General features: G+C 46.5%; 1 protein-coding gene across 3 annotated transcripts in view; it reads left to right on the forward strand.

Moving 5' to 3' along the window:
* The window catches only part of MYO5B (myosin VB), a 148,011-nt gene that overhangs the window by 80,650 nt on the left and 50,214 nt on the right, over positions 1–17,147 (forward strand). For all 3 annotated transcript variants that reach the window (XM_066180696.1, XM_066180694.1, XM_066180695.1), the window contains exons 15-18: positions 1,384–1,533; positions 2,145–2,242; positions 7,370–7,456; positions 16,375–16,486. In XM_066180696.1, coding sequence (XP_066036793.1) covers positions 1,384–1,533; positions 2,145–2,242; positions 7,370–7,456; positions 16,375–16,486 — 447 coding nt within the window. The remainder of the gene's footprint in view (positions 1–1,383; positions 1,534–2,144; positions 2,243–7,369; positions 7,457–16,374; positions 16,487–17,147) is intronic.

Consider the following 17,147-nt stretch of genomic DNA (forward strand, 5'->3'; position numbering starts at 1 on the left):
GAGTGAACTGCAGAGGTAGCAATGAAAGCTGAGAGTATGAAGCAGGTCCTTAGCTGGATCACGAAACCTACAAGAAATTGATCACGTAATGCAAATAATTTCCTTCCCACTGTGGTGTTGAGGCTGCTGTACTAACAAGCTGTGAGAACAGCCCACAGGACTGGGCTGGAAGTGTTCCTGTCGCAGGACAGGGATGTGGCAGAGAGCCAGGCAGCCCTTCACGGCACAGGGCTGTCTGTGTATGTCTAAAAAGTGGTTAACCACAGCACTCTTCCTGAGATCTTAAAGGAAACACGTCCAGGCTGGGCTTTTGGAGAAGCCTGAGGTGGGGACAGCAGTGCTATGCAGCTGCCACTGCCTTGTGCTGGTGTTTTTGGGGTGGATGTGTTGGCATGGTGTGCCATGGGTGTGGGGAGTGGGGTTCTCTCCCTCAGGTGCTCCAGCATCCGTGCTGCTGGGAGGCATCGTGGGTGCTTTGGCAGTGTCACCGGGCTCAGCTGGTGATACATGACATCCCACCTGCTGGCAGAGAGGTTTTTTTACATTTAAGGATTTCCCCTTTGAAAGCAAGTGCAGCTGTGGCAGTAGACAGTGTGGGTGCGTAGATGGATTCAAGATGTGAAATTTCAACAGCCCTGCTAACCAGGCCGGATTTATGGCGGCTTACTTAATGTTCAGGTTCCCCAGCCTGATGTAAATCTGAATATCCTGCTCCCTAAATAATAATAGTAAAAAAGGCATTAACTGCTTTTGCCAGCTCAGTTCATGAAGCGGAAATGTTGCTGCTGGCTTGCCAGAAATCCCAGACTTAGGGATCTGTCAGGCTACACATGGTGCTTCCAGGGTTGTGGGATGGCAGTGCTCCCCTGAAAGTTGGGTAATTGGGGAGGAAGTGTTTGTGTCCCGTAATTTTTTGAAAAGCAAGGGTGCCTCTGGGGCCGTGGTGGCTGCTGCCTGTCCTCACAGGAGATCCTGTTCCTGGGGTGTGTGCTGTGCAGGCAGCATCCTTGCTGGGTCAGGGCTGGATAAACACCCTGAAACAAAACCTTGGGACCAAGAGTCACCTCATGTTCAGGAGGTTTTGTGCCTTGGCAGGACTTCAGCAATCCAGGCTCTTTTTTTTTTTTTTTTATTTTGGCTAGTTCGATTCAATGTGCACATTTCAAGGTTTCATGAACTGCAGCACAGAATGGTCAGCTGTCCTGCTGGTGTGGTTTATAAAGCCAGCTCTTCTTGCTTTGACTTCCTTGCGCTTTTTCCCCTTCCAGGTTTAGGATGGGTGAGAAGTGACCTGAGCAAAGGGAATTGGGTGGGTTAATTCCCCAGAAAGCAGGGCCAGAGGTGCTCAGGTGTCGCCTGCTCAGGTGTTGCCTTTTGTTTTAGTATCAGATGGTAGCAGACTTATTCCAGGAGGAGAAGGACGCTGTGGCCGCTGCTGCCGTGCCAAAGGGAGCGCCCCGGATCAGCGTCCGCTCTGCCCGCCCAGCCTTCAAAGCTGCCAACAAGGAGCACAGGAAAACAGTGGGACACCAGGTAATGTGAGATTTGAGTGGGTCAGTGACGACAGAGCAATCCAGTTAAGATCTTGTTGCTTCAGTTTGAAACAGAGGCAAATAAAAAGCTGTTGGGGGTGGAAAGAGACTTTACCATGATCTCTGTGTTCAGCTGCTGTGTTTTGGATGACTTGTAGCAGTGTGTCTGGAGCGGCAGGCTTGAGTAGTCTTGACTGGAAGCAGCTGAGACATGGCCTGGGGAGGGAGGAGGCCGCTGTAGGATTCACTGGACAGTGTCCCAACATACTGTGGGGCCCATAAATTCAAACAGCTTCAGAAAAGGAGCATTTTTCCCCCTGTGGGCAGTCAAAAAGTTCCACGGGGACACAGAGACGTTGTGCTGTCTCCATCCTTGTAGATGTTTCAAAGACCCAACTGGGCAGAGCCCCGAGCTTTGTTGCTCATGAACCTCTTTGAGCTGGAAGCCCTCAACCCCGCGGTGCCTTCCCTGAATTCCCCCTGCCTGTGCGGGGTCCGTGGGGAGCTTCACGCTGTGTCACACCCACGGGTGGCTTGTGGCACCTGCTGGCTGGGGCTGTGGGGTTGCAGCACCTTTGTCCCTCCTCCAGACGAGTGGTTTTTGTCTTCCAGTTCCGCAACTCCCTGCACCTGCTGATGGAGACCCTGAACGCCACCACCCCGCACTACGTGCGCTGCATCAAGCCCAACGACGAGAAACTCCCCTTCAAGTAAGTGCCACTGCAGAGGAGCAGATGTGCTCAGCTTTACAGCAGCGTGCTGGAGCACAGATCTGCCTGGGCTAAATCCACCCAGGCATGAAGTAGAAATGTAAGTTTAGTTTTAAGTAAGCAGAGGATTTTCTAAGTAAATCCTTCAGTAAATGAGAGACTGAATTAGTTAGTAAGGAAAGGATTTAAAATCTAGTTTAAGGTTCAGTAGCGTTGCCTTTCGCAAAGGTAGTCAAGTTTTTGGACGTAATGAAAACAGTGTAACCTTGCTAGACATTCTTAGGTTGAACAGATAGAATTATTCACGTAGAATTTATGTAAGAACTTGCATTTGCCTTCGCACATCAATCTTAACTGAGGATAGGTCAAGCAAGGATGCAGAAAATTCACGTTTTAACCTAATTGGCCAAAAATAGAATAAAATGCACTACTTTGAGGATACTAGTAGGCACATGAAAAATACTGATCGAATGGCGCTGTTGTTGCTGTTGCTACCTCTACTACTGATAAGATCTACTACTGATATGATCTACTACTGCTTCTGCTCAGAATTTAAGGAGTTGAAGGCTTAACTGTGTTAACTTAACTGTGTTAGGAGGCTCTCTACATTCTGGCTCGGACTGTAGCAACTCTGCTTTTTATGAAGCTGGTTTAACAGTGCAATAAAGGACTTTGTTTCTGCAAATAACCCATCTTCTGTAGTCTTCAATGAAGACACCCAAATCTCTTGGCATCAGCAGCAGAGTGTGCTTTGGGCTCTGCTGAAGAACTTTCCCCCTCCTTTTAATGCTGTTCCTGTAATTGGAAGCTCTGTGTGGGTTGCTGGAGTCACCTTTTTGGGTTTCAGCGTGTGGGGTTTGTGCCTTTGAAATGAAGACAAATTCAGTTTCTGATAATTCATGGATATGCTCTGCTAATGCCGAGCATCCTTGCTTTGCAGCAATAGGGTCTTTGTGCAGTTTTCATCTTAGACTTGCTTTGATTTAAATAATTATGGTTCTGGACAGTGAAAAGAGAAAGAAATGAAGAAGCAGAGATGAGCAGTGGGCTTGTAAAATGAACAAAAATACCGTGGTGCTTCCAAAATAAATGTAGAAAAAGTAAAGATGTGGCTTGTATCAACTTCAGGCAGGTTTCCAGGTGAGTGAGCAGCTGAAGCAGAAGGGCAGTCCTGGTCTTCCTGCATAGTTCAGAGACGTATCACAGGCAGGGAACACAGTGAGCTGATAGTTGTTAGCCCTGTTTGACCTCTTGGTCATGGACTTGTGCCCACTTTTCTTCCCTGTAACTCCGGAAAGCTTGGCCATTAGTATGCAGGGACCTTAGAGATGTGATGTCCTCGAAAGGCATGAAGTCCAGGTGGTGAGCTTCAGGGAAGAAGGTTGTAAATGTAGTCCAGCAGCAGGGAGACATTTCCCTCCAGCTGATCCGATGCAGGCTGAGTGCTCCCAGTGAGCAAAGTGCCGTTTTGGAGTGCAGAGACAGCTCCAACAGCATCCTGAAAGGAGGGCGAGACTCTTTTAAACAGGCTCACCCTTGATCATAATGTGCTGGGAGAGATGTATTCACCAGGAGGCTGCCTGGCTTGACTCTCTTCCCCCTGCAAACAGCAAAGTGAGGGGTATTAATCAATACAAGGCATTCAGAAACTGGTTTTTATTTACCAGATGCCTTAGATGAGTAGGTGACAGCCCTGGAGAAGGCTGTCTGTGCTGGGGTGGCGGTTCCTGTGCTCTGCCGATAAGTTTCACACACCATCCTGTAGGTACTGGACATGCTCGGGACCTTGGTCTCCTGTTGCCTTTTGCAGGGGGTGTTCATTTAAATGAAATTCAGGATTACACTGTGTGATTGACTGTTTTCTTTAGATGAAGCACAAAGTTATTCTCTGACTTGCTGTAGTGATAGCATGGTAAATGGCCTGGGTGATGAAGTGGCTTCATCTTTCCGAGGAGTGTTTCCAAGACTCCGTGTCCCTACTTGGCTCTCCTTTCAGCTCATCCCTCCTCACTTCTCTGCCTTTGAACTTTCAAGTTCAGTTTTTCATGTGATGCTCTGGATGCAGTTAATATAATTCCGTGGATGTGCAAGTTCCTGGTTTTCAGGGGGCAGTAAATGAATGAACTCAGTTGCATCCCTAAGATATTATGGGTAGCAAGCACCTGGAGGATAATTCTGCCAGTGCCTGCTCCTAGTCCAAGTGATGGCTCTGTCCAGTGTGATGCTACTATTGGTGAATGTGCAGGCTCGGGATTTTGGGAACAAATAACAGACCAAAATAGACACAAGGATGGTTCTGGGAGGTTTCTTTAGGTTGTGGTGATGGGGTCGCATCCTCATCCACAGGGGGTTCAGGTGTCTCCTGTGGGTGGTTCTGCAAGAGACTCTCCCCCCTCACCCCGCATGGATTTCTGAATTGGTGTTGTGGCCTGTGGATTGTGGTCAAGGTTGGTCTTGCTGCCACCAGCTTGAGGAATTTGTGTCCTTAGCCTGGCTCAAATAAAGTCACAGAATCCCAGGAGTACTGAAGGTGGAAAAGAGCTCCAGGATCATGGAGTCCAGCCTGTGTCTGATCTCACCGTGACCCCAGCCCAGAGCACTGGGGGGCCACTTCCAGGCTTTCCTTGGACACCTCCAGGGATGGGCACTCCAAACCTCCCTGGACAGCCCCTTCCAATTCCTGACTACCCTTTTCAGGGGGAAATTCCTGCTGATGTCCAACCAGAGCCTCCCCTGGCTCAGCCTGAGGCTGTTCCCTCTCCTCCTGTTCCCTGGGAGCAGAGCCCGACCCCCCCGGCTGTCCCCTCCTGTCAGGGAGCTGTGCAGAGCCACAAGGTCCCCCCTGATCCTCCTTTTCTCCAGGCTCAGCCCCTTGCCCAGCTCCCTCAGCCTCTCCTGGGGCTCCAGCCCCTTCCCCAGCTCCCTGAGCTCCTCCTTGCAGGACTTGCTCTCCAAAGTCTATTTGCTTATGTGTGAAAGTGGGATCCAGAGACACGCGCTGGAAAATGCACAGTGCTGGGAAGCGTTTGTGCAGGGAAACATCATCAGCATTGCCCCAGGTTAGCACTGAAGTAGCATGCAGAACATTTGGTGTTATGTTTGTTTTTCAGTGAGAAAACAAGTTTTCTCTTTCTAACGCTCACAAGAGCGTTACATTTTTACTAAAATGAGATGCTTACCCTGGAGAACAGAAAGAACGCAAGGGCAGCCCTTCAGTACTTAGAGGGGCTAGCATGAGGAGAAAACCATGCTCTCAGCAGTGGTGTGTGGTGGGAGGACAGCAGGCAATGGCCCCAAATTGACATGGGGGGTTTTAGACTGGAGATGAGTAAACATGTTTTTTTTTCTCCCTGAGGACAGTCTGTCAATGGAACAGTCTGCCCAGAGAGGTTGCTCACCCTCCGTCTGTGGAGGTTTCTGTCAGTTTTGGCTGGATAAACCCCTGAGCTTTGGATCTGCTCCCACGGCTGTTCCAGCTTTTGAACACAGAGGGTTAGGCTGCAGACTTCCTCAGCTTTCTTGCACCCTGCATTCTTACTTCACAACTTGCTGAAAAGATAAGATCTGTAACGGGGCTGAGGGGTGTCAGGCTCCTGTCCTGGAGGACACCTTGGCACCGAGCAGGGATGTTTGCTGCACCTGACTGCAGGCTGGGTCTGAGGTTGATTCCTGGTGGAGAAGGCTTCCAAAGAGAGATGTGCAAGGGGAATGCCTGACTTGAGGTTGTTCCTCTGTCAGTTTTCCATTTAGATTCTGTTTCAGGCAGGGTTTGGGATCTTTGACTTGGGTTTCCAGGCCAAAAGCAACCTGCCAGGTGCTTCTACCTGCCATTGCAAGGAAAAGGAGTTTGTAATAAGGTGTGTTGTCTCAGTTTTAAGGTTTTAATTTCAGCGTTAGCCCATAGCTGGAGCTGTTGCTGATAGATAACTGCAGCCTCTCTTGGTGACTGCATTTCACCCCCACTGAGCAGGGCTTTGCTGCTTTGCAGAGTTTCCCTTGGATACAACAGAGATTGCCCTGGGATCTTCCCGGACTGACGCTTACCTGTCGATCTGCCAGTCCTGTTTATTATTTATTGTTATGGAAATTGCACCCTTGTGGGTTATTCCTTGAAGTGAGTGACAGCCCAGACTGATTTTTCACCCTGCACAGTGTTTGTGGTGTTGCAGTGAATAACTTGGTTGTAGACTTGACAGGTCCAGGGAATTAAAAAAAAAGCAGAGAGAGAGGAAGGGGACTATTTTTCATGCTGCTTTTGTAGAGCAGAGAGCAGACAGAATTATTCATGCAATCTTGACTCGCAGGTGGAAATATTTTGGGCTTTCAGAAAGGGAAAAACTGGAGAGCTGGAACATCCTTGTGCATTCAGAGTCACGGTGGAACGAGGGAGCAGCCGTGGGGGACGCTGGTACCTGCACTCTGTGCAAGGATAGCCTGATCCGGGAGTGAGTTTTTTCCAGGAACTGCAGGAACCACTGCCCAAGCATTCAGGTGGAAGTTGCCATGAGTTTTTTTGGCACAAATTGCTGATGGAAATGAGAAGCCGGTGGTAAGGGGTGATGCGAGCTTTAAAGAGGAGGACAGAATCACCTTGAATTTCCATGTGGTGCCTACCAAAGTCATTAGTCTGGAGCACAAGGACCACCGTTCTTGGAAAAACTTAGTCTAGAAACTTGTGGCACCTGTTAATTACCTGTTTTTGGCATGGAACAGAATATATAAGACTTATTTTGCTGTTGAATTTGATTGCTGTAAATATGTTGTTGCCCTGATGGCTGCAGGAATAATACCAGGCAGCTTGTGGTGGGGTAGCCTGTTCCCTTCTTTATTGTGATTGTATTGCTGTACAAAGCCAGGTAGATTCTGGCTGTAGGCACTAATTAATTGCAGAAGGTTCTCATGCTATCCCAAGAATACACCTGGCATTGAAAACAGAGTAGTAGCAAAGTTTCGAGCGACTTGAAAATCGCAACTCCTTTGCGATACGCAGAGAAAACGTGTGACACCTGTGCATGAGGAGTAATGAGGAGAGGTAATTCCTGTCTCCTGAAGAGTCACGGTCAGGTGGGGTGGTGAGGTGGGTCCCCTTTCACTGTGTGTTAATGTCTTTCCTAATTGTAATTGCAGGTTTGACCCGAGGAGAGCAGTGCAGCAACTGAGAGCCTGTGGAGTGCTGGAGACCATCCGGATCAGTGCAGCTGGCTTCCCATCCAGGTACTGGGCTGGGAATTCCCTGGGGTGGTGCTGCTCCTGTGATTTACTGAGCAAGTTTATTGTACCCAAGGCCAGGTTGGACGGGGCTTGGAGCACCCTGGGACAGTGGAAGGTGTCCCTGCCCATTGCAGGGGTAGGACTGGGTGAGCTTTGCAGACCCTTCCATACCAAACCATTCTGTGATTATCTGAGGTGAGGGAGGGAGGGAGAAGAAAACACTTGTGTTCTGAGTGTTTATTTAGGTGGGTTTATATCCAGGATAGATTTTTCTACTTCCTATTTTTTTTTTTTTTTTTTTCATTTTGCAAAACTCCCGTTGTGTGTTCTGGGTTCCTCAAGTCTGAGAGATTCACTGTCAAGGGAAGAGCTGCAGAGTGGGGGTGACAGAGGGTGTGTTATGCTGTGTCCAGTGTTCCAGCTGCCGCTTTCAGTTTGGTCCTGAGAGATAGTTTGCTCTCATGAAACCTCTGAAAAAGCTGATGCCTGGCAGACAAAGGAATCCAGCTTTGACCCTGTGCCTAGGTGGACATCAAGTAACTAAAGAACAGCTCTGGAAGCAAGCATTGCCCTAAAGGACTTCTTCCCTTTTTGCCTGAAGTGCCTTCCACTGTTCTATTTGCTTTCCTTTGTGGGTTTTTTTCCTGGCTTCAGACATCTGCTGCAATCCTCATTTCAGCCAAAAAAGATTTTGATTCTACTTGCAAAGAAAATAAGGGTTGTAAATTATTATTGTGGACTTTCACACTGCACATCCAGAGCGTCCTAGGCTTCAAACTCTTGCATCATAAAAAGGAGGATTACGGGTGGTGTAACTCCTGCTGATTGAGATATAAAATTCAAAAGAGGTTTTTAAGGCCTAATAAATCAGAAAACATAGACTATACATAAGTCCTGAAGATGACAAGGGCAAATAATTCTAAAAATGCATCAATTGCATTTTAGTGCCAAGCAGCTTTGTGTTAATGTCAGCAAAGCCATCAGCCTTTTTATACGGAACAAAGAAGTTATAAATATGCTCAGTGAAGAGTTGGCTGAGCGTGACGTGGAACACCATGAGAAACTCCCTGTCCTGGATTTTGGGGAGGAGTGTGCTCCTCTCACCTCCTGAAAAGCTGCAGAGGGTTTCTGGCAGCCGAGGGCTGCAGCTGCGTGTTGAGGCTCTGCTGCCCTTCACCTCCCTTGGCCTGTGACCTCCATGGGCAGGCCACAACTGGTGGTGGGCTTCCCCTGGCCAGCTGAGTCCAGCTACTTTGGGAGAAGAAGGGAAAACAGAAGAAGGGCAAGAAGAAAAGTCTCGTGGAAACCAATTTCTGTCCCCTGCCAGCGTGGGAGGGTGGAGGTCTGGGTCCTCGATAAAATCTTACACGTGGCCAGAATGGAATAAGCTACATGAAGATTTATCAAGTCCCCGAGGGTGTCCTGAAGTTCTCAGAATGGCTTAAAATAATTTTGTGAGACGGCTCTTCCAGGTGTGTTTTGTAAAGCAAAAGGTTTGATAAAGACAAAACACCGAACAATACAGAAACAAAAGAAAAGCCGAGCACAGGTGTCAGAGAAGCCCGACACCTTGCTGAAACACCCCAAAGAGCACCTGAGCTCCTTTTGTGCACCCCTATAAATACTTAACAATTTAGGAGGGGTAACTTGGCTTCTTGCCAGTAGATGCCATAGGTGTTGAGAGACATTTCTAAAGCCCAACCAGTGCCCCTGTGCTGGCACTGGACCAACCGCAGTGTGAGTATCACAGGAAATCCTAGTCCGTTTTCCTTTTAAGTTCAAGGTAAACTGAAACTCTTTTCCTCAAATAGAAACACTTGCTTGGGTGTGGAGATGCATTACTACAGGTCCTCATGTCGGCACTTTGACCCTGTTAGAAGAGCCAGCATCACCTTTGGCTCTCATCTCTGAAGTCTTGAGGGCTTCTGTGGAACTAGCCAGTAAAAAGCTGCTTCTGTATTACGTGATCACTAAGCCGTGGTGGAGAATGAAAAATTCCAGCCCATGGGTTGTCTTTTTTTACCACCTTTGTTGCCAGACCAAATCCATCAGTCCTCTTGTAGCAAAAGCCCTGAAAACAATGAAGAATCTGGGGTTTTTTTCCACATGGAAGAGGCCAGAGAATTTCTGTTCTTTGCTCTCCAAGCAAGCAGTCACACTGTCCGCTGCAGTCTGGGCTCTGGCTCTGCTCTGGTGGGCCCTGGGAGAGTCTGGGGAGCTCTGCCCTGAGCGTTGTGTGTTTTGTGAAGTTTGTTACTGGTATCACCATGTCTGCACAGATGCCCTGTTCCTCTCCATTCATAATTGTACTGCAGGTTTGTAGCGTTTTTTCCATTTCTGCTCACTTCACTGCAGTTTAGACTCTACGGCAGTAAAATCAATGTCAAATTAGTAACTGGGGAGGGGGAGCAGAGGAGAGAAACCACTGCAGCACCTGGAGACCAGCCAGGATCTATTGACAGCAAAGAATTGACCAGTGCAAGGACCTCTCCGCCCTAACAAACTAAAAAGTGATGCTCTCAGCTCTGCTTGCATGCTTTTGGTTATGAGATCTTTTCCCAGGAAGAATACAGAACTCTTCTATCACTGCAACTTGTCAGCTTTTGTTCTTCCTCCAGGGACAAAAAAAAAGGGTGAACAAAGCTATTTCAGTCTTTCAGAATGACCTTCTCCAAAGTTTACGATGCTTGAAGGAGACAGATTTCTGTGTGTTTCAGTATTTCTAGGATATAATTGTGTGTAGGAACAGCTCTGCACCAAATAGAGTGCTCAGTTTGGGCTCTGGTAGCTCTTCACCTTCCTTACTCACAAAATTCCAGTCTTGAAAATCCAGACCCAGGAGCTGGACAATGTCCTTGTCTTAAATTGACTTTATAGACCATCTTGGGAAAAGATGCTTCCACAGGTTCTTGTTTTGTAGGAAAAGTAACAGACTTTTTAGTTCTTTCTGCAGTTTTATATGGGATCTCTCTCTCTCTCTGTTTTTGTCACAGTGATCATGGATTATTCCTCTGTGTTTCCTTGTATTTTGAGATAAGTTGAGTTTATATTGCCTGATTAAGGATAAACCCAAAAAGGATAGTCATTGCTTTAAATTTAAACCCCATGTGAAGGCTCTAAATTTGAAATACTTTAAAATAATAACAGAAAACTTGATCTTTGTGACTTTTGTTTTGCTTGGGCGTAAGCAATTTACCCACAAAGCAACAGGGAACTCACAAATTTGTTTGTATCCAGGCTATCTCAAAGTTTTATGCAGAAACAATAGAAAAACTCTTATTTTCATCCTGTAATGTTTACCTCTGAATATATTCCAGCATACTGTCACATGAGTGAAGATGTGTCTTTGAGTCAGAGATCTCTTGGATGAAACCACCTGCTGCTGAAGAGTTCAGTATTCTGAGTCTTTAATTTATTTATTTTTTTTTTACCTCTAAGAAAAGAAATAATTTTTAATACAAGTTATGGTTGTTCAAGCCATGTAAGTTGCAGAAATCTGTAGCCTTGGACTCCCCACTTAGGGTGTGCCTGGGTTTATTTTACCATTTCCTTGGTAGGCTGCGCTCTGGCTATGTCTGAAATAAATTGGAAATGTATCATTTGCTTTGAAATGTTACTCGGCAGTTAAGAAATCTGTATCTGTTAGCACGTTCATAAACGACTGTGATGAATGCACTGTCTGAGGTGTGTAGGTGGTAAATCTATCATCAGGTTCCCTGGGTAAAGCGTGGAAGATGTCTCTGTGCTGTAAAATCATTCATCTTCTTTACAGAAACTGGCTGCATAGAGATGAGTCTATAGAGGACTAATTGGTGTGGATCTCCATGAATAGCAAAATACTCTTTAAAACAAGTTTTTAAATCAATTCTATCAGAACTGTACAATTTTTTTTTTCCCCTGCTGGTTATGGTGGTTTCCAGTCCGTGGTCCAGCAGCAGTGGTCTCCCACCATGCCATCACTCTGAACAACCTCATCCCTGCAGTTCTCTCTGAAACACCCTCTCTGTAGTTATGTGTTTATAGTTTAAGTATCCTTGGCATTTGGCTGCTTCCTCTGGTTGCTGGAGCTCACTGTCAGATGCAGCATTTTTCTATCAATTCAGTGTGAAATCCCAGCTGCTAAACTCTATAAAAATTAAACACTTATAATTGAAAACTATAATGGACATCCTTGGATATATAATTTTTTTTTTTTTTTTTTAAAATAGAATGTGCCTTTAGCTGTCTGGCTGTTATTTCAGGATAACAAGACCTATAAATTGGTTTGGCTACCAACAGTTCTGTTTGCCCATTCCCAACAAAGGTGTAATATGTAAATGGAGGGGTTTCCCCCCTCCTCATTTTTCCCTTTGAATATATTCCAGCTAATTTCAAGCCAGGCCAGCCTGCATGTTTTAGAGCCAATTGAAAGGCAAATGTGTTCTGCTGCAGTAAACAAGGCAGGAGAAATTTTCTCCCTGAACTGCAGTTTTTAAAATAATTTCATGTCAAATCTTGGCTCTGACATTGAACCTGCGTCCCTCTAGACATGTTTTGACTCCTCTGGAAAGATCGATATCGTCCAACTCCTTCCTGCTTAAAATACTGATCCCTTCAGGGGAGGGTGCCATGTGGTGCTGCCAGGATTTCTTACACAAAGCTGAGTTTGCTCAGCACCTGGGATGGTCTTGGGTGATGGGGACAGTGAATTTGTTTACCCTGAGTGGAAACATTTTGCATTCAGTTATTTTAGGGTACAAGAGAAACCCTATTATGGTTAAGAGTTTGAAGCTTTCTTGACCTCTTACTGAAAGTGAACTTCTTTCAGCTGTTCACTCAGTGCAGCTGGCGTGACATTGCTGTAATAACCCTGAAACAATGGGTTGTGGATATTTTGGGCAGTTGCTGACTGTTTGGAAAGATGCTTTTCAGAGTCTTCCTTGGAATGTCACCCCCGTTTTCCTACCCATGCTCCCTCTTTACTTTGATGTTGTAATAAACCCAGCTGGCTCTGCTCAGGTTCATAACCCCTCAGTTTTGGGCAGGATCAACCCCTTTGCTTGCACCTTGGCTGCATTTTTGTGTGAAACATCCAAATCTGGTTGTTTAAACTACAGAAAAAAAACTTAATCTGTGGTGTGTGCTATGGTTTATTCCCTCTGTTTCCTGTAGATGACGAAGACTTTGCTGGGACGACCAAGTCTCAAGCTCCCAGCCAACCATCCTCCATGCTGCTTGAGCCCAAGGAGGGTTTTTTCCCACAGGCTTAAGTTATTTTCCTGCATCCTTGCATTCCTTTTATTGCCTTTTCCCCTTAGTGACCTGTGCTGACATCAAAGCAAAATTCAGCCGTTTGAGGTTGGCTTGATCTCAGTTTGAGTTGCATCTGCCCAGTCCTTTGTGCCTTCTTCTTTCTGTTTCTCAGTTGTGCAGGTATAAACCCCCCCCTGGTTCCATCTCTTTTCTCTGCACCACTTATCTGGATGTTAAAACTTGATAATAACGTGGACTTGTATTTATTTAATGTCCCTGGGTGGTTTCCAGCCCCAGGCACTGAGATTGCCCGTGCTGTGTGTTGTGTGGCAGCATACCAAGCACCTGAAATCTGTTTTTTATTTGATGGCTGTCCACAAGTTGAACTGAGGTGTACCCTTCCCCATGTCTATCCTGACCTGCTAAGGTGTGGGGTAACATGGCACATCTTTTGTCTCCTGCTGGGAGTCAGTGTGTGGTTTGGTGAGCATGAAATAAGTTTTCTTCTTTTGTTTTCGTGGCTTTTTTTATTTTCCCCTCTGAAAATTAAGACATTGTACCTAAAAAAACACCAAAAACCAACCAGATGCATGTGCAGAAAAATAATTTTAAAAATGTGTTTATGGCAAAGCACTGAGCTTCAGTATTTCTGCACTGGAGGAATCTCCCTTGCAGGGCAGGGGGATTATGCCTGTTTCTCTCCGAGCACATAGTTGTAAGGAAATTTTATACAACTTTGGGCCTCGAGTGGTTCAGTGGGGCGTGTTACATTAAACCTGAGTGCTTTAATTGTTCCTTTCTCCAGGGAGGATTCTGTAGCAGCACCTATGAACCCCTGCAGCTTTCTTTTGCTGGTGAGCTGGGATGGCACGTATCCCAGTGAAACTCCTGAGGGGCTGGCTGAGCCCTGGAGTGGCACAGATTTTGTCTTGATGCTCCGTGGACAATAATACAGGAGCAGTGTGGTGTCAGGGCTGTCATCCCCTCTAAATCAGAGAGTGGTGAGAGCACGAGAGAGGCAGTCCTGTGCCCTGGGGGTGCAGCACGGGGCTGTGAACCTCTGGGAGGTGTGGTTTTGGGGCTGTGGATGCCACCGGCCCTGACAAACGCCTCGGCAGAAACCAAGGGGTGTATTCCCTGACTCTTCGAATGTCTCATGTGAGACTTACTCCTGAAAAGTGAGTCATTTTTATTAAGGATGGATGTGGAAAATCAAATTTTGCCACCTCGGGAGATGAGAACGACAGGCTCTGGAGGAAGACCCGCTGTGTAGTGACTTATGATCTATTATTAAGGAATTCCTGCAGGTGTCTGATTCTTGTTTGTGAGCAGCTGTGGGATCTCTGCCTTGGTGCTGGAAGATGATGGATTGTGCTTTCTGTCCAGCTTGGACCTGTGCCCTGAGTTTCATGTTCTGCCTCTTCACCATCTGCTCTTTGCTGGAAGAGCCTGGGTGGCACCTGCAGGGTGATTTCTTTTTTCTCCAGGTATCAGCAGTTAATGATGTCAGTGCCTGAGCTGACTCTGGCAGGTTGATGGGAATACTCCTCCTTCTCTCTTCCCCTCCTCCCAAGCTTTCTCTGGCTCGAGCAATACCCGAGCCATCCTCGTGTACTTGGCTGGGTGCCTCGGGCACTGCATGCTCTGCTTCTCCTCTCAGGTTTGATTTGGGGCTGCGTAAACCCTGGGTGTGCTTAAAATGAAAACGGGTTTTATTTGCACAACGCAAAATGGGAAACGTAATCGTAAAACGGAGCCACTGGGAAAGCAAAGAGAAGGCAAGCTGAAGTTAAACCTTACAGGACACAAGCTTGTAGTCTTACATAATCTTTGTGTTCAGTTTTTATCCCAGAGGGAGCTCCCCATAGCTGACATCTTAGGTTTTTTTAGTGGTAATCCAGTACTTTTGGTAATTTGAGGGTGGGTAGCCTTAGCTGCCTGGCCTCAGGACTAGCCCCTGGAGACAGAGATTAAATCAGCACTAAATCTGGCTGCTCCAGAACCAATCTGTGCATTCTGAGCCTGGGAAATCCTTTCATCACAGTTTCCCTCGTGCTTCTGCCTCCAGGAGCTCCCCATTTTACCTTTGGCTTCAGGTGCAATCCTAAGGGTACTCTGGTTTTTGCCAGTCCTGTGTTCTTTACTGGTTGTGTCCTGTGTGCTGTGTGTCCATGCAGGATTTACTTGTGGCTTCACAGTCCTTACCACATTTTTCCCCCTATTTTCTCTCTGTATTCCCTTTGCAAACATTTCCTTCTGTTGTTCTCCTTTAATTAGAGTATTGCTTTTAATGAAAAAGACTATTGGCTTTCCTCCCCGGTTGCCTTTTCTGAAGTGACACAAAACTCTGTTGGCTGTGTATTTTGAAATCAGCAATATGTCTATCTTACCAAATACCAGAGCTTTCAGCCTTCAAGGTGTTTCATGAGAGATATCAGCAGCTGGAGTAAACGACTGTGCAGGTCCTTTCCAACTGAACTATTCTGTTCCGTGAAGTATTTTGTAGAGCTGGCGGCTGTGGCTGCTCAGGTGGTCTCGCTCCGCCTCACCACTGCAGACTGGCCACAACCTGTCACAAGCATTGCTCTGGCCCTTTGCAGTTTATTTTCACTCCCACACTCCTAATCCCTGGAAGTGTAAAAGTAGGAAGAATTGGGTGCAGTAGTGCAAAAATTAAGGTGTGCACGGGGCCTCTGGGTGAAGAGGATGTTTCTGTATGGCAGCCCTTCACAGTTTGTTCTCATCCTGGTTGCCAGAGCATCCCCGCAGGTAAGGATCAGGCTCACAGGTGGTTTTGTTGAGTGAGGGCAGAAATCAAATTCTCTGTGATTCTCTCCAGTCTCTCTTTGATGTTTGTTACGCGTATTTTGTTGAAATATCAATGGTCGTTCTTGACATTTCTGGGAAAAGCTAGTGTTAATTAAAACCTCGGGTTTTGAGGGGTTTATAACTCACTGTGTTAATTTAGAGAAGGCTGAAACTTGGCAGATGCTGAAGCAATTTCAGGATCACAGTCTGCAGACTCTGCATCTATCACCAGCAGCAGGAGATGGTATTTTCTAGCAGTAGGGTACAGTGCTCTAATTCCTTCAATTAGTGTTGGCCTGTTAGGAAGCTTTGCTGCTGGAGACAGTGAGGCATCTTCCAAGGGACTTCTTTGTCTTTCCAGAGCCAAAAGATTTTGTGTTTGTTTGAAGGGTGTCAGTCACAGACCTCAAGATGGAGCAATTAGCGAGTCAATTGATTCTTCTGCAGAGTTTGGGAGCGCAAAACCTAAAGAATATTTATATGATCAATTTTCTATAACTTTATCAGGATTGCTGTTTAATTTTTATTTTTGGGCAATCAGGAGGTCCGTGATTTCTCCAGAGTTAGGTTCTCCTTTCTGGCGGGAGCAGCATTGTTGCATTTGAGTGGTAAAGAGCAGCAGATTGGGAAGCACATCAGGGGTGGTCTGTGGCCTTTCTGTTCCAAGCTAGAAAGGCCCTGACATGGTCATTCAGTGTCTGAAAGGGGAGCCAGGCTGGGGGTGAGTAGCTCCTTTTGGGTGGCTTTGGTCCATGTTGAGGGTAGTGGTGAGAAATCCCTTGAAATATTTCACACTTTGACTCATCTACGACTCCAAGAACTTCATTTTAATGGAACATTTCCCGGCATGCAGGGTAACCCAGTGTGTGCTTTGCTTTCAGGTGGTCCTACCCTGACTTCTTCAATAGGTACCGTGTGCTTATGAACAAGAGAGACCTCTCTAAGAATGACAAGAAGCAGATCTGTCAGACCCTGTTGAAAGACCTCATTAAGGTGAGCTGGGACCAGATCTTTGTCAGTGATTTTAAAAGCACGGAATTCACGGCTTTGATGTGGTCTGAAATTGCTCCAGCTTCACCTGCTCCTCGTGCAGGTGCTTCTCCACCCCAGGCAGCCTGGGAGTTTTCCCAAAATGAGGGAGCCTTGCGAGGAGGTGGCAGGAGCAAGTGGGACATGGGATTTTTTTTGGTTGTGGTCAAGAGGAACGAGTCGTTTCAGTGCAGGTGAAGTCCAGAGTTTGCTGTCACTGGCTGGGCATGAATGATTGGCCACTTTTAAAAAATGTGTCACCCCAGCCCCTCCTTCTGGTTTTGTCTAGCCACAGCTGGAGCACATTTCAGAGGTCCAGCCTGGGACAAGGTCATAAACCTTAGTCAATCATTACGTGCCTCTTTGCACAAATGAGTGAAGGAAAAGGGCAGTAAATTCCTTATCTTGATGCATGGGAGACTTTCAGTGGCCCTATGTGGAAAAGGCATCCCACAGATTGGGACTTTATTACCATAAACTAATTAGAAGGTTTTGCCACCTCTCCTTACCAAAACTTTACTACTTGCTTGTATGCATTATTTTTAAATTGCAACCATGCATGCAAAGATTTCTTGCTGTTGAGTGGTTCAGAATGTGCATAGCACCTTAGACAGGTTTTAATGTT

The sequence above is a fragment of the Chamaea fasciata genome, unplaced genomic scaffold (genome assembly GCF_029207755.1).
Source record: "Chamaea fasciata isolate MVZ Bird 193981 ecotype frontalis unplaced genomic scaffold, bChaFas1.0.hap1 SCAF_4, whole genome shotgun sequence".
NCBI classification, from domain to species: domain Eukaryota; kingdom Metazoa; phylum Chordata; class Aves; order Passeriformes; family Sylviidae; genus Chamaea; species Chamaea fasciata.